General features: G+C 37.5%; 1 protein-coding gene across 1 annotated transcript in view; it reads left to right on the top strand.

The window, feature by feature from the left end:
- The first annotated feature begins 1442 nt into the window (after window positions 1–1442).
- Window positions 1443–25763, top strand: part of FAM114A1 (family with sequence similarity 114 member A1) — a 36569-nt gene continuing 12248 nt past the window's right edge. Inside the window, exons 1-7 of the mRNA XM_086746757.1 lie at window positions 1443–1784; window positions 3878–3965; window positions 14114–14227; window positions 14378–14484; window positions 16227–16361; window positions 18181–18333; window positions 20503–20626. Of these exons, the coding sequence (XP_086602883.1) occupies window positions 1443–1784; window positions 3878–3965; window positions 14114–14227; window positions 14378–14484; window positions 16227–16361; window positions 18181–18333; window positions 20503–20626 (1063 nt within the window). The remainder of the gene's footprint in view (window positions 1785–3877; window positions 3966–14113; window positions 14228–14377; window positions 14485–16226; window positions 16362–18180; window positions 18334–20502; window positions 20627–25763) is intronic.

The following is a 25763-nucleotide window of genomic DNA, read 5'->3' as shown; positions in this document are numbered from 1 at the left end:
GTCAGGTAAAGTAATATAAGTGCACCAAGTGTTTATTTGTTTATTTTTCTTGTTCACTAATCCCAAATGCTATTCTTGGAACTGTTCAAACAGCTGATCTACATTCAAGTGAGATAAACAGGCTGTTAAAGCCACAAATGTACATGATTCTGTAGACTTTAATAAAATACAGTAATTTAAGTACATGTTTCATAGACAGGCTGCTTCTAAATCCCAGTTACCTTTTGCTTTTTGCCTTCTTTTTTATTTTTTTTCGTTCTTCAGTCTCTTTAGAAACTCTACCTTTCCTAACAGGTACAAGGCTTTGAACCATATTTAATTAATATGGGAGTAAATGAGAAGAGCATCTGCGGAGAGGACTCTGTGAGTTTATTTTATGCCATGCAACTCTGCATATAGTCAAGAGCTTGCAGTCATAGCTCTCTGTCAAAGAGTTGTCTTCTGAGTAGAGTGCCAGGCATACTGTTGTTTGCCAACAAGTGGTAGTAATCACTGTACTGTAGTCCTTTTGGACTCTGCCAGTGCCGCTCCTTAATCAGCTGTGGAGCTTGCTCAGTGGACATTTATTTTCTTTCCTGGGTCCTCAGCCTGATGATTGCACAGTGGTGGAAAATACTTAGAAAAACAAAGTTGCATTGGAAGGTAAGGAGTAAATAAGAGACAACGCATTCATAACTTACCAAAAACCCCCAAAAATCAATAACTGTACCTCATGCAAGCTTATCTTTGTTTCAGAATTTAATCACACAGCTTAATTCCAGAACTGATGTCTGGACTGTCAGGAACAGGTGAGAAGTGTTGCACTCCCCAAACATTAAGAATTTGAGGACAAGTGATGCAGAAACCATGTGAGCAGTAAATGCATCCTGTCTGTGAAATGGCTGCAGGGACCGCAGCCTGTCACGTTCTCAAATTGTGCTCCTTCTCCAACACATAAATATCAACACAGTTTTAGTCACACTGTGTTTGTCATCCTCCTCTCCATCAGTCAGCAGGCTCTAGGCACCTGTGTATGTGGAAATTATGAGAAGGAGAGCAAGAGCTGCTAGGTTATTGCAGCTCAGATTATCCTGCTCTCCAGTGGTCTTCCATACACATCACGTAGGGAACGTGGGAATTAACCATGCGGCAGCTCTTATATTTGGCTTCTGCAGATAAGTGAACATCCTTTCCCCCTAACCAAACCGTATTTTGTAAAACAGTAATGCTGTTCTTTGTATTTGAGTACTATCCTGCAAGGTGAGTAGAGTATTCAGAGTATCATTGTGATATCAGTGGCAGCGTGATGCATGTGCCACACGGCTCCATGCTTCAGGAGATCTTACATCAAGGCTCTGTTGTTTTTCAACAGTAGCTTATGATAAAAGTTGCGTATTTTATAGTCGTTCAAATGTTTATGGAACCTAAAAGGCTTAATTTATTTTCTGTATTCAGAATTGAAAATGTCTGAAGACATATGTGATGGGATCCCATCTGAAGAAAAACCTGAAGTAATGGAAATGCCTAGCAATGAGGTATTGCCTCACGAGTCAGTACCACACCTCGTGGAAGCTGAGATCTTGCATGAGTCCTCACAAGGTGAACATGCACAGGCCATTCAGAATGCCAGTAAGGGACAGGAAGGGGGCATATTTGTTAATGAAAACCCTTTGACTGAAAAAATAATTGAAAGTCTACCTTCCAATGAAGAGGCGACTGAAGACATGCCCACTGAGTGCAATGAGACCGTAAGCCTTGATGCAGAGCCTGAATCTGAAGAAACGCTGCATGAACAAAGCAGTCCAGTAAGTCATACTTTCTTTTCCTTAAAAGCTCTCCCCTCCCTGCTTTGTAAGGACAGAATTTTGTACAATGTACATACTGTTTTTCACAAAAACCTAGGGAATGATATACAGGAAAACCTGCATGGGAATAAAATAAGTTAAATTGCAACACCAAGCTTTTGGAAACTAGGAATAGTTGAATTTCTCTTTGCCAATATGATATTAATTTGGTCTTTCTAGCCTGGTTGCAGTAAAACTGTACCAGAGCCTAAATCTTATTGAGAAGCTAGTCCCTTTTGGATAGATATAATACTGCTGTGATTTTGTTATCTGGCTTTCTGTACAAATCTGCTTAATTCAGTTCACAGAATGAACCTAGAAGAGGACAGAATTTAAGCTGCATATGCACCACTGAATCCTGTACTTGCTAATTTTCAAGTCATTGATTTTACAAAAACAGTGTATGTTTCACAAGGCTCGGTGAAATGGTCAGTGGTTTTTGGTTTGTTCTAGGCCAGTAGCTTTTGATTGTGATCCACAGACCTTTGGGAGTCTTGTGAGTAATTGCAAGAAGTTAATAAAATAAAACCAAGATAAACAAAGGGTTTATTTTATAGCCTGTAGAGCATCCAAATCTAATACAGGTGATGTAGCTGAAGATCTTCTCACCTCCACTGGAAAATTTTCAGGCATCCACAAATTGGGAAAGGTTAAAACACATTGTTTTAATCCCTTTACTAGTGAGTGATCTACCTTGAAGAAGTGACAGGGGATGTGTACAATGTACAATGCAGAGCTGTCTTCAGCTTTTGGTTTTGAGTTGATTGTGTAGGGATGATATGTTACTGGAGAATTTCTTGAGACAACGGTTTCCTAATATGATTTAAATATGGAATACTGGACAGTACCTCCTCTGGCTGTGTTTTTATTGAACTCAGTTGCTAGGAGTTGCCTGTGCACATCTACTGGGTTACACCTCTGAGGTGACTCAGATAGAGAAGCCTCTAACTCTGGCTCCTGGTAGAACTTAGAAAGGAGATGGGTTCCTGCCTCTCCCTAATAATAGCCCTGATAAACTTGTATGGCTTTATAAGATTGGATGCGTGAAGAAATATTAGGACATCTGTAAAGATGTCTCTGGAGTTCAAGATGCTTTCAGGAGTAGGTGATCTGAAATAAGCTTCCCATTCTGCTTTCTGCTGCATAGAAGCTTGAGCTCCACATAATACTCAATCTAGCACTGGCTATAAGTGTTCAGGATCCCATTAAGAGTTTGTTGCGCTTTTAGGAATGAAAAGACCTGTAAAAATCTGGTCTTAGTAACCGAACTGTGAACATGAAAGCAAAATAAATCAGTCATTATGATAAAGCTAGAGAAGGTCATGTCTGCCCAGGGTTAGTATAGTGAAATAAGCTTTAGTTTAGTATGACACCAAATTCTTAACTAATTCTCTACATGGATGCTCATTTAGCATTGAAGTTACAGACATGTGTTCACTGCGCAGATACCTGCACTGATATTAGCATCTTCCCAAATAGATGTTACAGTTCTTTAGCTGGAGGTTACGGACTGCAGTAGAGCCTATAGAACCCATTATGGGCCCTTTCAGTGAAAGCCCACAAAGCTAGTTTAGCCCACTACAGAAGGCAGTTTGAATTAGCCTATCTGACTTCATATTGAAACAGCCAAATGGTCGGTTTCACAGACATCAAAATGAAGTTGATGACCTTGGTTTCCTCCTGAGGAAAGAAAAGGTAAGGCGAGAACAGTAATAACCCTGCAATGCCATAGGAGTGTCACCTTTCATGCAAGGATTCTTTGTACAAAAGCTTAAGCATCTGCCAGAGGAGCTGGTGGCAAAGATTTTGTCAGTAGTCATTCTGGGCTACGTCTCTATATGTTCTCTCTTCAGAATCCTTCCTCACAAGGCATCGTTATGATTAGGGAAGCCAAATATTATATTACAAAGTGCCTGTTTTCAGACTGTATACCCTTGTAAGCACTGGTATCATCATTTATTACACACTAGACTTTGTTGTCTGACAGGTTCTTTGTGTGTTGCCTTAGGATAACATGAATTTTAGACAATGGAGTAATATTTTTGTTCTTATAGGCCACAGACTCCTCATCTAAAGCAAGCAGATGGGGAGCTTGGGGTACCTGGGGAAAGTCTCTCCTGTCATCGGCTTCTGCCACAGTGGGTAAGTGTTCAATCAATAAAGTACATGGAAATAAATAATAATTTTAATGTGTCGTTAGACACATTAATGTTGTATCTTAAAGATTCATGGTCAGCTTTGTCCTGATATGCTTGGCAAGCATTATTTTTTTTTAATAGGAAGAAGGACCTTCCTAAACTGTCAAAGCACATAAATATTTCTTCGGGTCAGATTGTGGACAAGATACCAGGCTTGTTTCTAAAGTTAGTGAATTACCTCATTGTGGCTTCTTCACAGAAAGGATACATAATCCGATACAATTACTATCAGCCAGAGGCTTATGGTTTTTGAAGTCAAAGCACTCCAGTGCAGCTTTGCGGGGCTGCATGTTTGTGGTTTAGACACCTGACTTCTATCTATACAATATGAATTCACTTCTCATAAATCATTCCAGCTTTCGTTGACACCCAGCGAAGCTGTTAAGCTATCACACCAGACTTGACAGAGTAGAACAGCATTGAAACATGGACCCTATAATCTCTATCCTGATACTCTCATTTCCAATAGTGGAGTACAAAATGTCCTTGTGAAGACTTTAGGTAAAACTTAACCATTACATGTCAAAAACTCACAGACAAAAAATGAAGCATACAAATACCTAGTTACCAGTGGGAAATTATTTCTCACAAAACAGCTGCTAAGTTCTTAACTAATCAGTTCTCGTAAAGGATCCACAAAACACCTTCAGAAGATGAACCTACAAATTAAAATTAATTGCTAGTTACTAAAAATAATGGATTCAACAAAGGTACTGGTTTTATGATCCCATATAAGGCTAAATAATTCTCGTCCTTATCCTACTCTGTTCCATGGACAATGACTTATTTCTGTCTGTTTCTCCAAGGAGGGAACTTCCCCTAGCCTCTCTGTTTTTCAGTTACACTCACACTCAAGAGTTCATAACTACCTTTTCTTTCAGACAGCCCAGCCAATTAACATATCTAATTAAACTCCGAACGGGTTTCTAAGATGGCTTTAAATTGACATAAGTGAAGGTTGCTGCTGAAAGGAGCAGGTCTGCCCTGTCCCAGAGATATATTTCTTGCTTCTCTTAATGCTAACAGCCTTCATGTAGTGATGTGGGGAGCTCGTTTGTGGGACTGATTTTGACACGTAAAAATGGAATAAGAGCTGGATATTCAGCTGGATCAGTTTGTAAATTCCCTAATCTGGCTCACCATTTGATCACGCAAATGCTACTGAATGGGAGATGATGGGAACACACAGAACATGCCAATGGTACTGCATAAGTGTTCTCAACTTGTATTTAACCTTTGAGTTTAGCACTTCTCTTTCAGACTCAAAGGCGAGCCTCTGTGTCAAAAATGTTGCCCATTTTTTTCCCAACACTATTAGTAGGTCTAATAAAGAGTTCTACTTTCACAGACTTCTACGAACCTTGCCTCTCTTACATTCTCAGACCATCATAACAACAGCATTCTGAAAAGAATTTGGCTTAGCATAAATAACTAAAGAAGAAAATTGATGTGCCTAAAAGTAATTTTACTGTTGATCAGTTGAAATTGTAATGCTGATGAATTCTTCAGTTCATTTTTATAGTTGCAGCAGTGGGTTTCTTGGAACAGAGCTCTTTCAAGTCATTCAGTTTTTCCCTGTGACATAGCCATATTTATTTTCTGTTTAGCTCCTGCAATAAGTAGTATCTATCAAATGGACATGCTAATGTTGTTTGTGAGTAATAAGATTATTTGTTACCAAACAGTTACTGTTCTTGCAGGCTTGCAGTGGCAATCTCACTCACAGTCTTCTGTTGCTGCAGTGTCTTGGCCTCACTGAGCAATCAGTTTAGTGTCACAAAGTGTATGCACTTTCTGTGGGGCAGAAGGACCATAGATATTTTCTTGCCCAACTGATGTGAGCTTGCCTGAAAATGATGAATGCTGTCGGAATAAGTTTGGGAAGCAAACAAGAATGTGTGTTATGTCCCTTCTTAGTAAAAGAGACGTACCTTTTTACAGCTGTTTCTTGCCTTTGTTTGTAAAACCTGCTGCCAGCATTGTATTCCTGTGGATTTCCTTTTTAATGATGTTGTGTCATTTTTATATAGGCCATATAACATCTTGGTTCATATATATTAAAAATTCATGCTTAATTGATAATTGGCTTCTTATGTCTGACTGTATCAGCAGCATGGCTATCTTCAGAGTGTAAATAGGCAAACAAGTTTGTTGTCTAGGCAGCCTGACTTTGTAAGGTTGTATGATGTTGTCTATTTGGAATAGGCATATCATCACCATGTATATATACTTCTAGAATTATTGTTATTTAAAAATGAGCACAGTTGGAACAGGTCAACTTGCCTAGGCAAAGGAGCATCCAGATGCAGAAAAGAAAAATGTTAAAATAATTTTAATTTTACATGAGAATAGTTGCACTATGTCACACTGAAGGTCCATCTGCTATCTAGTTTCTGGCAGTGACCAAGAGCAACTGGGAAAGAGCCTAAAACCAGATGTATGTGAAGCAGCACTTCCCATGTTTTCTCTTCCTATTTCCTGGAATCTACAACTTAGACTTCCTGACTCTGGGATCAGGGTAGGGTTCCATTCCGTGTTACTGTCTCATAATTTTGGATCTAACTTTTCTCTATGAATTTATTAAATAAAATAGACTTTGAATTATGCAGAAATCAAATGTACATTCTTCCATCCCATAGTCAGATATTTCCTCTGTTTTTTGGTTTTTTTTTAACTTATGTGGTATCCTGAGTCTGATATTGGATGGACAACATTTAAATTTATTTTCTGTGATGTTATAACTTGGGATGCTAAATCAAACACTATAATATATTTCACTGAATGCAAGATAACTTGGAAGATGACATAGATAATTTTAGATTTGTTCCAGGAAATCAGTGCAGCAGGTAATAGTTTATATTCCTGATAGAGAGGGCTTATTTCCTAGTTATTTCCTATGGAAATTCATGCTTGATCCTGTGAAGTATTTACTGTCTGTTACTGTCATAGACAGGATGTGGGACTGCATATACCATGTATCTGCTTCAGTATGATAATTCCTAGCAAGAGACAGAGAGAGGAAAAAAAATCAAAGCTATTGGGAATTTCTATAAGCTTTCTTCTTTTCAGTAAACATTTATTATTCCCCTTCAAGTTAGTCCATTTAATATCTGAGCAGTTCAACTAAACACTTAATCTCCTATTCTACATCAGAAAATAGGTTTGTCATGATCCAGTCCATTTTAATGATGCTTATTCCTTCAGTGTAGCAAACGGTGTAAGTAAAGCTGCTTTCTTGGAATTAGACTTATCAGCAACACCTTCAGTATGTGATTTTTTTTCTGTTGCTGTTTTGTTATCTTTGTACAACACAGCTACTTGTCTGGCTAAGTATGACAAATATTTACTATTCCTTATGTTTTTCTTCAAAATTGTACTCTGTAAAAATAGCAGAAACAGTTTGAGGTGGGCTAGATAACATCCTAAAGGCCTAACCAAATACATTCAGCTTTTAACAAATAGTATCATAGAACAGCCTAGGTTTGAAGGGACCTCAGAAAATCATCTAGTCCAGACTTCTGTAGCGAAAGGAGCGTAGATGAGGTTATGTAGCACTTTGTCCAGTCATAGCTGGAAAACCTCCAGCAATGGGAACTCTACCACGTTCCTGGGAAGGTTGTTCCAGTGAATGATCGTTTTTACTGTAAAAAATTTCTTTCTTACATTCCTTTCACTTTAAGACTGAGGTGAAATGGTTGTTCCAAGGATCTCAGTTTCATTATCCTCCAAACCCTGATTTGCAGCTCCCAAACAGATCAGTATTTTTACTTCACGGCTATAATTTATTTAGCATAGCTGATTTTACTTTCTAATAATAAGGTAGTTTCCATGTAACTTGTATCTTATCTCTCTTTAACAAACTCTGCACATGCGTGATTGTTTTGGCGATGGTTTTTTATTCAAATGAAAATGTCTGTTGTCTTTGAACTGATCAAGGTCCCCTCCACAAGGCAGGTGCAATACTCATCTGCACAACAGAATCTGTAATGCCTTTGGATTAGTAGTAGTCACTGCCTGAACCATGCTTAGTGTCTGACACTAGATGTCACACTAAGAAAGTTATTGAATCTGCCTCATTAATGAGGTGAAGAGTTTTCTTTTGTTTTTAGAAGGTGCAAGAAGTTTGGTTTCCCACCTTGTGGAACCACAGTGGAGTAGATCCACTGAAATAGTTGCTGGGGTGACAAGGGAGAAGTAGGGTTATTGTGATCTGGAGACACAATTTGTTGTACTTATTGTCATCATTTTACCCTCTTTCTCTTAAATTGTGTTTTTTAGTCAGTCAGCAATTACACCATCCAGAGTTTTAGTAACAGTGTTGATAAAACTCAGCTCTAACAGTGGGTTACCATTGCAGGTAAGCCAGTCTAGTGGCTAGCAGCCACTGAAATGTGCAGTCCTGCTCCTCTCTCCTTGCATGTTTCTTCCTTCTCCCTGTGCCAGCACTCATGCTCCTCTGAGCTCCTGGTAATTCAGTTCAGGAAGCTAAACTGACATAAGAATAACTCTAGAGGAAAGAAAAATCTATTTTCTGCCTTTAATTCCTTGAACCAACTCACTGAGAAAAGTGCCAGGGGAAGCAGAAGGGAAAAGTATGGAACAAGAAAGGAGCAGAACCTCCCATACCAGCACCAAGAAGCCATTAGGTCAGCTTAGCTGTAACAGCGTACTTTTTATCCGAAGGCCTTAAGTGAGGCAAAATGTATTCTCAGTCTGTACTTGAAGCTTGTGACTTCCATTTTTAAAAACAGCTTGTGTGCTTGAAAGCTTGCCTGTTTGTTGTTTTTTTTTCCAGCTAAACTATCAGCTAACTTAATGAAAGTTACTCCCTTGTCCTACAAGCTTTGCCTTTCATATACTGCGTTGTTTTGTATGGATGAATTACGGTGTTCATAAGGTGCTGAAGTTACAGTGCTGAACAAGCTGCGTTTCCAAGCAAACTCTGTTCTCTATCATGCTGTATGCATGTGCTTCCCTCCATGTAAGTCTGGGGTTTTTTTTACCTCTAGTGCTCTTGATAACATCAACATCTTTCAATATCTCTTACACAATAAAAGTAATAAAAAATAGAACCCAGTTATTTAATTTATATGAAATTCATACCGTAAGGCTGCTTTAACGCATCTCTCTCATGCATTGCTCTTAATTAATATTCTGCTATCTTTATTGTTTTGCGCTTGTGTATATTCCTCATCTAATTCTTCACCTAGGAGAAGGGCACATGGAAGTACCAGACATCCATAGTTCTCCCTGGTATGCTGAAAACCTTTTCTTGTCACTCAGTATGACAGAATGAATGTCACGTGTGATGTCACTATATTAACGAGCTTGGATATTATTACACATTTTTATGTGTAATAATCTACATTGCATAGCTTAAATTGAAGTCTGTGTGGAACGGAAATGCAAATACTTCAGATAATGTGCAGCTGAATTATCAAAATGATGTGAATATCTTTTCCATTCTCCACAGACATTATTCCTCTATGATGAAATAAAGAATGACATTAAAGAAACCCAAAGACTGGATGTTATACTTGTACTTTATGTAGTCATAAAAAAAAAAAAAAAGAGTTAATCTCTTCAGAAGACCTTTTTTTTTCACTGCATAAATTCAGCTGATGAAGGGAAAACTGTTTTGTGCCTGAAATCAAATGCTGGTCACTCAACTGTTCTGTAAATAACTATAGCTGCTGTAGCAGTAACCCCCTTTTTCACAGTTCCTCCTTTTTAAGAGTAGTGAATGCAAGTAACAGACAGGAGGAATTGTGGACATAGTTTTGGGCATGGCAGTCGCATTCTCTGTCTTTATATGTTTTACCATGGGCTTATGGTCTAGAAGAGGTTGAGAACCAGTAATCTCTTGTAGCAGACATTATGCCTATTGCTATTGTTAAAACCTTTTTCCATTGCAATAAGGAAAAACCTTTTTCCATTGCAAAATAGTCTAATTTACTAGCTTAATTGGAGTTATTCCTGGTTTACAGACTGGATAACATAGGTATTATCAGAATCTAACCTCTGTTTTTGTTTTAGCTACAAGGAAGAGAATTTTTCTAAAGCCTTTAAGGGAATGGAGTGCCAATAGGATAGCCTCAAAGTGAGCACAATAGGGTCCTACTTTTTTGGTGTACGAAACCAGAGCACAGCTGGCTTTTCCAACATGCTTACACTTCATATAGTGGAGTGATCCCCGCCCCAGCCCCAGCCGTCTTCAGATTCCTGATTTTCTCAGGCAGTGTCAGATGCTGATCTAAGGCCTCGATCTTCGTCTTTAGCCTGAATCAGATAAAGCTTCATTCACCTTACTAGACTGAATTTTGATTGTTCATCAGCAATGTCCCCACAGTGCAGCGCTGGTGACAAAGACTGTGAGGCAGCCAGGCACAAAATCTCAAACTCACCCTCCCTGTCTGTACCACTGAAGCAGGGAATCCAGTTGCCTAGAAGTACAAGATTGACACGGGACAGCGATTCCTACAGAGAATGGTTTTGATTTCAAACATGCTGAACTGCCCTCCAGAGGTATCTCTTGGCCTCTTTCAACTCTGCAGGGACTCCAAAACTACTAAGCTGGGAGGTGGAAGATAAGAGTGCCTGAAAGCGGGTGGGATGTATCTGACTAAAGTATTTGTGAGTGTTGAGATCTGGCCTTAGACAGATAAGGCAGACTCAAAGGTGGCCACATCTTTAGGAACTGCTTGCAAAACCTTCCTTTTCAAATGAAGGATTCCAGCTAGCAAGATGAATGATAATATTCTGCTGAAATTGACAGCCAATAGAAATAAAATAAATAATGTAGGCAAGAAAAACAGAAGCAACCATACAGGGAAAAAAAGCATGCTTTCTTAAAAAAGTGAGCAGTTAACAATACTAATTGCATAGCTTTTCTGTCTCTGCTGTTACAGATGAGTAAAGGGAGGCATCAGAGATGTTCCCAAGTTTACAGTATCAGCTCAGTTGCTTTACCACACCCACTGTAACAAAACCAGCATACTTTTATCTCTAAAATGTAGGCTCATCTCCCATAATCTCTTTTATTTCTGTGCCTTTTGAAATTACAAGTAATCGTTTTCATTTCCAAAGCAGCGTACTTTTCTGCCATATTTGTGCATGTATGTGTATCTAACAGTGCTGACTTGCTTCAGTTGTGGTCTTCTGATCTCATCTGATTTTTTTGTTGTAGCCAAACATGCGTGCTACTCAGCTGAGTTCAGCAAAACCACTCCTAGCTGACCTGAAATGTTTTCTTATCATTCTATTGCATGTAAGCACAGCCCTGAAAATGCTGCCTCAAATAATTCTGTAAATATCAGTACAGCTACTGTGTACCTCCTTTTCTTAGAGGTATAAGCTTGTCTGCAAAACTATGAGAACCAAATTGCAGAATGTAAAAAAAAATAAACATGCTTAGATACAGAAAAAAGACTCTGGAAAATTAACCTGTAAATCCATAACTCTTTCACAAACTGTTAAAAGGAAATTTTTGCTTAATGTTCACAGTTAAATTTTTGTATAATTACAGGACCATAATATTTTGTTATAAAGTCAAGTCCTTAAGAAAAATTGTGTCAAGGGAAATAATTATGTCTTTTGCTTGTTTAAAAAGTTGTGAGCAGGAGAAATGGAAAGGAATGTGACATGGCCTGTCTTATTACATTAATATAAAAACACAATTAATAGTTATTTAAGTGAGGCTCAGGAATTTGAAGAGTATATAAATTACTCCAGAATCTATTCATGCTGATATTTTCATTGAACCAATTAAAATGTGCAGGAGTTTGGGGTTAGACAAAGTAGTACACTGCTCTCTGGTATCTGCACTGGAACAGATTTTACAGACGTTATCCAGCAATGGCTTAAGTCACTGGGGTACATCACCTGGTGTGCCCTGTACAGCTGGAGGTCCTGCTACATTTTGTAAGACATGAGATAAAATAGACAAAAGTCATATTTTCTTTAGACAGGTAAAAGCATTTACCTGCCTAGTCTATTTCTGTGTAAAACATCAGGACCCCATGCAGCTTATGTTGTCATATGGAAAATTACTTGTTTCTGCTCATCTGTTCCTTAGGGGACATCTGTTCTTTGTGTTTACATTCAGATACTCCAGTTCTCTTGCATGTGATCTTTCAGTAGTGCTGCTTCATATATGTTTTCTAAGGTATATTTATTACTGAATTCATGGAGCACCCAATGTGTAATCCAACTGGAAATCATAGAATCAGAAATCTAAGCTGTCCTTTTTCCTACTCCATTTCAAATAGTTTTGCTGCATCTTTCTTTAATCAGATGTTCAAAAGCATATTTGTATGACTGCGCACACAAATATGTGGATGTATATGTGTATTTAGAACACTGCAGAGCATTGGCAAATGATAAGCTGTTTTGCTGTAGTTAATATAACTCAGAAAAGATGCTTTGAACTTTTCTAATAGAAAGTGAACATAATTGTGGGAAAGTATAGACAACATTTAATGAATTGTTGTGCTTGGCTTCCTGCCTTAGATGTCTAGGTATCTGCCTGAGTGTCTGTATTAATGGCTTTTTCTGAAATCATTCACCTATTTGCAGTTCAATTTAATGTAGCAAAGCAAACAAGTATGAAATTGTCATTAATACTTCTCGTAAGTAGTTGGGCAGATAGTTAAAGCACTCTGTATTGTCCTACTGCTAGAAGTGATTAGCTTTACATGAGATGCAGTAACTATGTACTGGGCAAGGAAAAATAAAACAGGGCTACTGGAGCCAGTTTTTTTGTGTTGGGAAGAAATATTGCTCACCTGGTTGGTTATTTACTTATGTCTCAGATAATGTGCAGAAAGTTCTAGCTAAGGAAGATGTGCTACCTGGATCATTTGTAATGAGAGAAGCATATCATGAACATACTTATGGGTATAAGTATAAATATATATAACTTTATATATAAATATATAAATTTTTTTACACTGAGGGTGGTAGAACACTGGAACAGGTTGCCCAGAGAGGTGGTGGATGCCCCATCCGTGGAAACATTCAAGGCCAGGTTGGACGGGGCTCTGAGCAACCTGATCTGGTTGGGGATGTCCCTGTTCCTTGCAGGGGGGTTGGACTAGATGACCTTTGAAGGTCCCTTCCAACCCTAACCTAAGATTCTATGATTCTATGATACATCGAGAAGCAGAATAGACACGCAATTTTTTAAGAGCAGCGTTTTTCAACTGCAGCTGATGCAAATTAGGAAGCTACTGCTTCCTTTTGCTGACTACCAAGCAATCCCACCCTATCCTATAGTGGGATATTGCCAGTTCACATGATCTACTAGTGTAAATAGAACTCTGTGTAGAAGAGCAGCAAAGCAATCCCATTCTGTCAAAATTATTCAGATACATTACATTAAACTAGACCATTTTAATAGAACAGAGAGTTTGGGAGTCACTATATATGCGTCAGGTAAAAGTGATAAAATCTCTGTAGGAGATCAGCTGCCACTGGAACAAGAATTCTGTCTGTGTCATCTGACACCAACAGACTTCACAAAGTGTATTTTAACAGCAGCTTTGAGGAGAGACACTTCTGAATTTTACTTCAAATGAGCAGCTGAGGAGCTTAAATCCTGAAATAACTTTGAGGACCTGGGTCAGGATTCCTAAAATACTTACCTAACATAGCACCTATGCAGCAGACTGAAGAACAGATTCCTTACCTCAGCCCTGCAGTCACTCACAGTTCATTAATTGTGGGTTAATTGTTCTAGACTTCTGAAAACTAGATGAGGCCAAACCCTACGGCATTAAGAGGACCATAAATTTCTATTTAAACTGATCATAAAAGACTATTTAGCATTTTGAAAAGCAAGCAACTAAACTTACATGTGCCACTGAAACAAGTTTTAAATTTCAGATTTGTATTATATTTCAGCTTTATCATTTCTAGTCAGTTAATATACTGGATGTAGTAGAACAAGTGCATTATTAACCTAGAAAAAAATTAAGCAATTGAAGTAAGTTTAGTAGTTATTCTGATTGTCGTCGTTTGTGGAGTATAAGAATACTATGCACTGTTAGTAATAAGCTTTCAAATCATATAATCTAAAATATGCTTCTGCTGCAGGTCATGGGATAACAGCAGTAAAGGAAAAAGCAGGAACTACCCTAGGAATTCATAACACCAGTTCAGCATCTTTGGAAACAGCAGAGCCTCTGGCAGCTGGGACACCAGTTATACGTAAGTGCAAGTTCACTGAAATTGGACAAAACTCTTTGACACTGCCAAATTAGTCCAATTTACAAAATTTTAAGATTTTTATCACAGAATCCAGTTTACTGTAATTTGTGATGTGGAAGTGTGCTATAGCTTGTTTTTTTCTTTTGTTAGAAGCAGAAGATTCTCTGGACCAAGGCTCTTCTGAGAATATTCCTTCTTCTCCTTCATCTGGGTCTCGTGGCATGTTGTCAGCTATCACTAACGCTGTACAGAACACAGTGAGTCATTTTAGGTGGCCTCTCTACTGTAGTTTTCTTCATCATTTTTAGGTGCAACTTCACTGTAGGTCACATATAACGGGTAGAGTTTGTTAAGTTATAGGTCTTTGTAAAAATAGTTCTGATGTAAGTATTCAGGGTCTCTTCCATGGCAAAATAACAGTATAAATTTTTTTTAAAAAGTAAAACACAACTAAGTCAGTTACTACTTTGGCACTAGTTTCAGTGAAAAATATGGTCTCCTAAACTATCTAGAATTTTGCAAGTTCTTGGAAAGTCTTTTTTATAGTTGTACTATCATCTAATTTTTCTTTACAGTTAAGTCTTTCTAGAGAAAGTATGATAAGATGTGTTATCATTTTTGAAGGCAGATAAAATAAGAAAATACTCAATTTTATTATTTTCAGGCTTTTACTAAACTCTGTGTTGTTAGTCCCTGGCCCTTACGTTCACCTCTATATCTAGTCTCTCATTTCATATCAGCCTTCCCAAGGAGGTGATCTGATTGCAGACTCGGTGAGGCAGAATATTTTGTCCATGGTTCTTTCCTATTACGCTCCCCATATATTTTCTCTGTGTTGTGCTTCATCCTCTTCTGTTTTTCTGTGTTTTGGCTTTTGCAAAATCCTGTACCATAGTGTTTCCAAATTAATTTTTGTGTCATCTTCTTCCCCAACATTTTTTGCAGACTATTACCATAACAAATGTTTTCCTCTGGACTTTTCAATTTGGTGTTTCCCTTGAAATTATAAGAAACTTTAGGCATTGACTAAAAAAGTATTAGGAGACTAACTCCCCATTGAGCAAGTTTTATGGAGTGGCAATTCTTTTTTAGTGCATATCCAGTGCACTCTGAGTGCCTCATCCCTCTAATATCAAAGGTTCTGGGATCAGAGGGAGATTCCTATAGACTATTCCTAAGAGCTGCTATAGAATCTGGAGCATCTTAGGGTTTGTGAGAGCTGGACACCAGTAAGATTACCTGAGCATTGTGTAAGATTTTCAAATGAGAGAAGTGTGTTCTTATGCAAAACTAGAGAGGCTACTATACCACAGTGATGAATGTCATTAAACAAAAATAATAACTTAAGGTCTCATTAAGTTACCTGTAGTGCCATTTGAGACTCTGGTAGGGTTTTCCCTTATATATCAGGTTGCATCAGCATGTGAGTATCTGACAGGTGCATAATCCAGATTGAAATGGAAATCTTTAGTCAGTGAAAATGTTTCTTCAGTGTACATGAAAAATTATGGGGGTTAATGCTAATGCAAAGGCACAGGAAAAACAACTGTATTTTGATAGACGGTTCCAGAGTCAGTCAATGGCAGTCAGTGCCAAAATTTTAGAAATCAGTTAGGTAAGGCAGGGTCATCCTGTTCATGATGGACTTTGGCTCCATATTATTCATATCTAAAATATGTTCCCATTTACTAGATGCTGCTTCAGATGAAATTAAAGTGGTATTATTCATAACTTTTTATTGGCAACTGGTGTTACATTTCCTCCAGTGTGAGTCTTTTAATTAACTAGAAATATTTGTATAGTTCATTTTTTTCTTCTTGAAAATGTGTTCAGAACAAAGTAACATAATTTTATAATCTATCAATCATATTGTTACTTAAAGCATAGATAATCTAGGGACCTGAATGTTCAAAGATTTTTTCAGCAAAAGCAATACTCTTTACAGTTCATATTAGCATAAAGTGGAAAGAAAATAACCACATTGCATTATTTTATACAGGGAAAGAGTGTATTATCTGGAGGCTTAGATGCTTTGGAATTTATTGGGAAGACAACCATGAATGTGCTTGCGGAAAGCGATCCTGGATTTAAGAGAACCAAAACACTGATGGCAAGAACAGTTTCTCTGTCTCAGGTTGGATTTATTTAAATACAGCTCTGTCAGTGCAGTTTCAGATTATTTTTCTGGAATTTCAGATGCCTCAGGGAGAAGCTTTATTTATTGCAGTAGATATTGGCTAGGCTTATGGAAATAAATATTGTGCATTATATTTGCTCCACTTTCTTTTCCTTCACAGAATCACAAAAGATAATGTAAAATCATCTTTTCTGCATAATCATGTGTACAATAGCTGGTTTTAGTAAGATAGTATAGGTGATGATAAATCATTACACTCTGGAGACAGAATCAAATTGTTGGTGTTTTTGTAACAGCTGTAGATAGATCTCTTCCAGCATAAACATGACTATACTACTTTCCTGGGAAATGAATAATACCGGAATGTGATATATATTTCATTAGGAATTAAAGCTGTGAAAAGCTATATCTTAATGTCTATCTAAACTAATGGTATTCTTACACAGCCATGACTCCTATGTTTAAAAGTTCAGAGACATGATAAAAACAGAACAGAAGTGTAAGTGCTGTCAGTACAAAATTATTTTAGCTCTCTAGACAGTGAGAGAAGGGAGGCTGTGGAAATCAACAGACATTGAAAAAACCTTTAATTTTACTACGTTTACTTTCTTGTAGAGAGGAGTAAGGCATTTTTCTTTTAATGAGATTTTTCATCCCTAGTATTGGTCATTGTAACTGTAAACAGACTGATACGGTTGTAGTAGGTCAAAAGCAAGTAACTCTTGTTGATGCCCGCAGGGTTAAAATGAGCTTTTGAGAATACGTTCCTAAACAATATGCATGAATTCACACAAAAAATGTGAGGCAGAAAGTGACATAAATCTGTTCTCATGGGTCGCATAACACAGTGCGTCCTTTTCAGTGATTGTACATAAAACTTTGTGAGTGATCTTTTGAAGGTGTAGACTGAAAAAACTGCCACCATAAGTCTTTTGTAACAAATGAGTAACTGAAGACAATTTTGTAGAAATTTTGAATGATGTGATAGTGTAAGTGGCAAGAGCTTACCTGCATTCAGAGGCTTGTATGTGACTTAACATGCAGTTCAGATGTATTTACCAGCTTTAGTGTAGCAAATTCATACAAGAGGCCAGGCCATTCCTTCCTGGGAACACAAGGGAGGAATAAGAGATCCTATTCTGTACACTCTTCTATTCTTCTTATACACTAATAGAAGTGTATAAGAAGATCACTCCAAAATATCCCCAAGTATATGGAGCCCCATCTTTGGTAGAAGTCATACCTCATTCGGCCAATCTCTTTTGTCAGTCCTGCTGTCCCATAAAACTGACTTTAGTATCTGCTAAAAATATCTTATAGGAAATATTTCTGTAGCTGCATTATTTATGCAATTAGGTAGGCAGGTCCTGAAAATAATATTCTTCCCATCTGGGGGTCTGTGGAATGGATATATACACCATTCATATACACCATTAATCTTTAATGGTGTATATGAAATAATAATTTTTATTTTTCTTTCATTGTACTTGGTGGCTAAATTTGTTATATGATATCCACAGCTGACGTTGCTTTTGAGAACATAACCAGATTATTTGTTTGTTTGTTGTTTTTTTAAAAAAGATGGTTAGCAATTACCATGGGGGAAACTACACTTAGAATACTACTTAAATATTTTATTAGAGAAGTTTATAAAAATTAAGTCAGATATTTCCGCTCTAAAATTTCAGCTCTGCAGGTGTATTATAGTCCCAAATTTTATTACTACTTCCTAGACAAGCAGAAGCAGAAAGTAACAAAATCTGTCATACCTACAGCACTACCAATAAAACAACAGGAATGATGTGTATTTTTGCAGCTGTTACGAGAAGCTAAAGAAAAAGAGAAACAAAGGCGGGCCCAGCAAGTTACAGTTGAAAGAACAGCACATTATGGACTACTTTTTGACGAGTTCCAAGGTTTGTCTCATCTTGAAGCTCTGGAAATCCTGTCAAATGAAAGTGAAGCCCAGGTACAGTATGCAGACAGCATAAATCAAAATGGTTGGTAAAAAATTGTTCTTTACATAAATTTCACTCTGCAAATGCATGTGAAATGAGCAGTAAGTTTTTCATCAACTTCAGAGAAAGCTGGACTGGTCCCATGGGCCAGTCCTAGGCTTCAGAAAATCAATCTCAATACACATAAAATTTATCTCCAAGATTAACTCAAAACAAACAACTTCACAACTGAAAGTTTTGTTAGAACCGTATATCAGCTTGTGACACTGTGCAGATATCTTTTCAGAGTTTGCAAGGAGGTTGATGTCTTTTGGTTTTCTATCAGGCACTGATACTTAGATTCAGGAATTCCAGACCTACTACACCTAGAGGCTAGTGAATTTAAATGAATTTCAGATTGCTTATTCAATTCCTACGTCTTCTTTATTGTGTTAGGTTTTAAACTTACATGAAACTACCCCAAGATATCATCACTGGAAGTATGCAAATGTCTCTCTAAAGAACACGCTAAAGTTCCTAAGGCCTATGTGATAAATATATTTTGAATTTCAGCTGTCAGTAGATCTCGAACAGTAGATAGAACTTTTTTAGATTCCCAGCAGTGGTATTTTGTACTGAAACAGTTTTCTGAATACATTTATTCTAATACATATTTTCTTCTTTTTTGTTTTAGAAATCAGTACTCCTTGCTCTCTATGATATTTTTAATAAAAATAACTAACTCTTTTTAAAAAAATATTTTATTTGCATTTATGTCTAAATACAAAATTATAAATTAAAAACCTGTATGTAAGGTTCAAGGGCCTACTTTTGAAGAAAAAAAACCAACAACACAAAATAGAAAAGAGATAAATAGAAAACAAGCTCAGATTAATTGCATGTGTCAACAATATTTTTCTTTTACTGTTAAATGCCACAGGGTAAGGAAGACGTGCAGATTCTTACCATGAGATTTCTGATGTGCTTCATGTTATGTCCTAGGTGACCCCTAGTTCGTAGTCCTACTCTCTCCAATGGGATTGGATGCAACTGTCTGGGTCAACATGTCCAATTCCCTGATATATATTCCAAAAGATTCACAGAACATCTTCCAATTACCATACACACACACGTGCACAAAATACTCACTTACAGTATTGTAAGCTTGAGACCTATACTAATAGCCCAAAAGCCACACTGATGGAGCATAGGAGGAGCACAAGACAGACTGAAGGCATTGTTAATGTCCTATGTCCTTCTAATAGCAGGGATTAAAAAAAATTTTAAAGCTTTTATTTTGAAAGTTTCCATTAAAAAAAAGATCCCAGTTAATCCTATGAAATAGACAATGATATTGTGAGGGCCAAAAAGCCCTACATAGTCTTTCACAGCCTGAGTTGGGTCTCCCAACTTTATCTTGCGTTTAACCCTGAGCGTATGAGCCTGATGCATCAAGGAGGGAAATAGGAAAATAATTCCTTTCTCTCGTCTCTCACTGAGCCAGTCTGCATATCTGTCAAACGAGCTTTAAAAAAACCTAACCTGGAAACAAGCCTAAAAGTAAAATTTTTTATCAAATGGAGAGAAGGCATTTCTCTCAGCTTCCACAGGCAGAGTGCGATCATGGGATTAACACCACATAACTGTAGAGCAAGCAAACATTGATTCAAAGAATCTATTTTCATCCCTCTTAGGCTTGTCACCCTGTGAGATATGCAGGGGCTTGCAGATACCTGAGACACCCAAAGATCTGTCAATATGTTCTTCAGAACAGATAGACTGGTAGACTGGCAATAGTTTTGGTTGCATTTTGAAGGAGGGAAAATAGGCTTCATTTCTAACTCCTCCTGTGAGTGCTTAGACTAGGCATGAATTCTGCCTGGGCTCTGCTTTCCTGCTGTCTTTATCCAAGCAATCCCAAAATGCTTATTACAGTTTGCAATTAAACCACAGTTTTATAATTCAGAACAAATGTTCTGGGAGAAAGTAGAGACCTGATGATCTTGCAAGGCTGGTGTAATTTTTGTGATACTCAACAAATTTTGCTGATGAGAACTAAAAATGTGTCTACATAAGTTGGAACGTTTAAGCATAAGGAAGTTTCCGTTTCTCAGCCTATTTTGGTGTCAGGCTCAAAATTAGCAATTTAAGAAAAAGGCTCTGTTTTGTTTAGGAACTCCTTCTGTTCTTTTTTTTTACAGATTCAGTCATATTTAGCAACACTTGATGGAGAGCAGTTGGACACTGTGAAAAATGATTTAATTGCTATAAAGGAGATTTTTCTTCCAAAGGAATCAGATGATGAAGCGGTGCAGGCACAGAAAGGTAATTAGAAATACAGAGACTTAACCATATGAACAATTGTTACTTCTGCATATACAAATGCAGAAGTCACTAAAATTAATTCTCTGGAAGTTCTGGAAGCTGATCAATGCTTAATTTTTAATTTATATTGTAATTGAAGTGTGAGATAGAGAAAATAGAAGGTAAGGAAGTATTGTATTACTTTACTGTATCGTCACTGGAAGCAAAACAAAAATAAGCACCTTTTGGATTACTAAGGTTTTCTTACAGAATCTGTTTATGAAATTGTGTAATCTGAAAGTTCAGGAGTGTTTAGCAATACTTTTCTGTTCAGCAACTTTGTCCTTACTTTGCACCCTCCTTTGCTAAATAGGGAACAGATCAGAGCGTAATAAAGGAACTTGAGAACCCTGAACTTTTTGAAGGGAAGTCACTTTGAAACACAGTGGCAAATCTGCTTTCTAGGTATTGCATAGCAGGAGGTGGCATGTGGAGTGTGAGAAAAGTAGCAGAAGCATGCCTTTAACTATGATGTAGTGCACAGCATCGAAGAGAATGGGACCAGCATGACAGTCCATAGATCAGCTCACAAAAGTTAAAATAAAATGGGTGGGCCCTTTGATTAGGGGCAAAATAGATGTCTTAAAGAAGTCAGAAGAGGCATTCCCCAGAACAGGCCGGGAACAGAAGAGGTTAGCTTAAAGCCACCATAGTTCATGTCTCCAGGCCTGTGAGATCCATACGAAACCTCTTCTAGCTGATAGAAATAATACCTTTGACCTGACTGAAGACTGGCTCATGCCATTAAACACCGTATTGTGTTTCAGAAACACAATAACATAAAAAGATATTTCTTCTACATTCTCTTGATCTTCTCAGGGGTGCTTTGTCGACAAAACTGACATTTTGCAAGATGATGAGAGATGATTTCTCTAGCCTTCATGAAAGTTAGAAAAATTACGTTAATATCCACGTATTCTAACTGGAAAGTCTTTTCTGCTCAGACTGCTCTTGCTAGCAGTGCTTACTCCATATGCCTGATGTCTGTCACAGAGAACTTATTGTTTCTTCTTGGGGTGGACAGCGAGTGTCCAGTGTAGTCTTAGTATGGTAGAGTTTTGTGCTGGGTTTTTTTTCCCTTGTTACTTTTTTAAAAAGTGGGTTTGTGAGAAATAGAAGTCAACAAAGTGTATTACCTACTTAAAAGTAAGGATTCATGAGATGTCTGTTCTTCCTTAATTTCAGTGGGAAATAGTTTCTTGCTTTGAAACCAGCCCGCAGAAAAAGCTCTGTTTCTTGCACAAAGTGATATTTTCACTGTAGGTCAGAAGTTCTGTTTTTTCAGTGAAGCACAGCTGCTGGTCACACTCCTTGAAACATTAACTGGCCTTCTAAATAGGCTGGGACCAAGGCGATGTGGACTTTAAAAGAAAAAAAAAAAGATAAAATCAGAGTGTGCTGCAGGTTTTCCCCTGCAAAAGCAATTCAGTCAGCAGTGAAACATATCTTCCTCTCTGTGACAGCGGAAATAATAACCACACACATATTCTCTCCACCTGAAAGCTGAATGGGTGTTATTTCAGGCTGCAGTTCAAAATTACTCACATCCTTTAGTGCAGTCAGGCTCAAAATTTATTAGTATTTGAACTACAGATACATTTTGTATATTAGTATTAAGTTGGATAAATTTTACTTCCACTGCAGGACACCAAAAGAATAGAAAGGTTAATCGCTTCTCACAGTAGTTTTCTGCTAGGGCTGAGCTGACGAGTCTGGTGTGCGATGTGTGGCCTTTACTTCTTTCTTGAGCCTCTCACCCATGATCTGTACATGCGACACTGCATTGAGAGTGCTCTTAACACTGTGTAGTGCTCTGTAGTGCTCTGACACGTCCCCTCTAGACAGTGTCCCAGTCTGGGTACCCTTCACAAAAATATGCTATCTTTGTTAAAATCTTACCGGAGTGAGTGAAGGCTGCTTAGCATCCTCCTGAGTCAGGGAAAACCAACCTTTTTCCTGGATTTGTTAATGCACAGGATCTTAAGTGTTTTTATTAAGTGTAGCAAATGCATAAAACCTTGTGAAACTTGAAGAATTCCATTAATAGGCCCTTACGTGACTTGTCTGCCATTTTTAAATAAAAACAATATCCGGCACCTTCTCACGTAATGTTGTATGTGTCTGTTTCCCGTGATGGAGCACAGTTTTATTGAACAGTTTAATGCTTCGTTCAGACTTTTGTTTGCCAATCTTTACATAATTTAAATTGAATTCCAGTGACTTTCTGTCAACTACACTTAGTATTCTGGTCATATTTTACAAACGAGTTTAGCTTTCCAGGGAGCACACCTGATCTTTCAGGGTCTAGGTTTGAATTTTTTTGTTTTATTTTTTTATTTACACTAAGAAAATTGTCTTTGTTTAATGTTAGCAAAAATGTTAAACATGATTTGGCATCCAGAATGGATAAAAGACAGTAAAGTTTAACAAGAGGTTGACTGACCGGGAGCTTATGTCTTGCTGTGAAGAGAAGGCTTCATTCTGGTTTGTATTATTAGCTCAAGGTCAATTAAGCACATTAATAGGTTTTACACTTATAAAATCAAGTCAGTAAGCCATATGCTTTTTTAATAGTGTATCTTTTATTACAGAATTATATACTTTTACTTAAGATAGCTAATCTAGCAAGAGGTGGTAGGCTATGTTAAATTCAGTGGAGGAAGTTTGAGTTTTAATCCTATTTGCTAAACAGTTTAAAACTACAGCTAACTTACCTTCAGTAGGTTTTAATTTGTGCTTCCTAGCTCAATAATACTTGTGGTTTTTTTCCTTTATGTAAGGAATTCACTCCTCTACAAAATATAGATGGTGTTTGAAAATGTTAAATCTTATCATGCCACTAAGCAGTATTTGAAAACAAGTTAATTACCACTTTTTGTTAATTTGTTACCACTTTCTCATCATCAAAGTGATGTTATTTATATGGTGTCATTTGTCAGTGTTCTGTATATTCAGCAAAAAAAAAAGACGAACTGAGAGGAAAGCCAGTACTTTGCATTCTAGTGTTCAAAAAGGGTGGCTGCTTGTTTTATGTAAACTCTAAGGATTCCTTCTTATTCTAGACTCTCAGGATCTCATTCAGAGATGTTAGTGCTGCTTTTAGTCTCTATCGTAAACACTTTCAGTCCTGTACAGGGAGAAATTACTGCAGTGATCTTTGGAGGACTGTTTTGGGAAAGGATTGGGGCTAGGCTTTGTTCTTGGCAAGTTTGAAACGGGAATTGTAGGGTTTTTGTGTCTTTGCTTAACAGTCAGATAGATGCAAAATCAATATGAAAAGAAAGAAAGGGAAAAGATTTTTTTCTGACACAAGTAGGAGAAAGCGAAATGCATACCTGTCTCTCTCATGTTTCCTCTCACTTTTATTATGTAACTCTCTGATGTATTTTTCACTGCAGCTTATTTTCCTTTCAGTTCTTTATGAAATATTGAGAGGAGAATATCTGAAAAAGTAGTTTTACCTACATTTTGAAAGCCATTAACACCAAAAATTTCATATATAAGGTTAAGGGAGACGGTAACCAAAGTGAGTATTGAATTGAATATGCCAGTTACCAACAAATTTGGTAATATTACATTGATCCAGTGAACTTCTTGTCAGTTTTCAGCATACTGCAGTTTATAATACTATTATTTGGCATTGTTTTAAGATCAAGTGAATTCAGTGTATCCAAGAGGTGCTGTATTGCAAAACCTGAAAATCCTATTGCCGAAATTTACTGATGAGGGCAGCAATGAAATGAACGCTGTGCCTTTCTTTGGCCTGCCAGAATACATTCTTCTTGTTCGCCAGCTGTAAAGAGGAAACCTCAGTCTCTTCGTCATTGCAGGTGAAGAGTTTTTCATGCTAAATACTGATTTATAGCGCCAAAGATGGGCACTCTCTTTACAAGCAAGGGAGGGCCACGAAGATGATCAGAGGGCTGGAGCACCTCTCTTATGAGGACAGGCTGAGAGAGTTGGGGCTGTTCAGCCTGCAGAAGAGGAGGCTCCAGGGAGACCTGATAGCGGTCTTCCAGTACCTCAAGGGGGCCTACAGGAAAGATGGGGATAGGCTGTTTAGTAGGGCCTGTTGCGATAGGACGAGAGGTAATGGTTTTAAAATAGAGGGGGGTAGATTTAGATTGGATATTAGGAAAAAATTTTTTACGATGCGAGTTATAGAACACTGGAACAGGTTCCCCAGAAAGGTGGAGGCCCCATCTCTGGAAGCGTTCAAGGCCAGACTGGATGAGGCTCTGAGCAACCTGATCTAGTCAGGGATATCCCTGCTCCTTGCAGGGGGGTTGGACTAGATGACCTTTAAAGGTCCCTTCCAACCCTAACCATTCTATGATTCTATGATTCTATGATTATAATATGAGTATCAGATTCCACCATGTTTCCACATGTTGCAAAGTACTGTGGACTGTAAACAGTTCCACCAAAATTCCCAAACTCATTGGAGAGTAATGGCTCTCCACTTTTAAGCCCAGTACTGAATATTTGCATAAAATTGGAAAAACTGGCCCTCCCTAATAAATGAACAAATCAGTGGCAATACAGGAAGATCTAAAATTAATTTTTGAAGTAGCTGGACTTTTACCAGACTAAGTATGGGGACTTCAACCTTTTAGTGTCATTAGGTTAAAAAAATTGGATTTGGTATATTCCCCTAGAAAATGTTAATGAAGATTCCAAACTCAGTAAGTGCAGATGAACAGAACCAAGCAAAATACCAACTTTTAAGAGCTTAGAGCGTGTTAGAATATGGCAACTGCAAGTAGTCAAAGGAGTATGTATAATAAAGGTAAAGTTTGAATATTAGTGGTATTCATCTTTGCTCGTGAATCTTTTGAAATACTAGTGCAGATTCTTTAAGGTTTATTACTCCAAAGCAGAACAGAAAACATTCTTCATTTAATCAAAGCTCAATCTTAAAATAGAAAGAAAACACACCTCTTAGCTGTGGTTTGCAGATAGAGCAATAGAGAACATGTTCTCCAGTATGTTTCCTCTGAAATGTATTTGTATCTAGCCCTGCTGCAGTTTTTATTCCTTGACTTGAAAGAAGAGGTTAGTATCTCTTCTTCTTCGGTTATTTTGTGGGTCATGAGTT

Source organism: Chlamydotis macqueenii, chromosome 4 (genome assembly GCF_036417535.1).
Source record: "Chlamydotis macqueenii isolate bChlMac1 chromosome 4, bChlMac1.mat, whole genome shotgun sequence".
In the NCBI taxonomy this organism is placed as follows: Eukaryota; Metazoa; Chordata; class Aves; order Otidiformes; family Otididae; genus Chlamydotis; species Chlamydotis macqueenii.
Note: the sequence above shows the minus strand (reverse complement) of the source record. Positions and strands in the feature narration are given on the sequence as shown.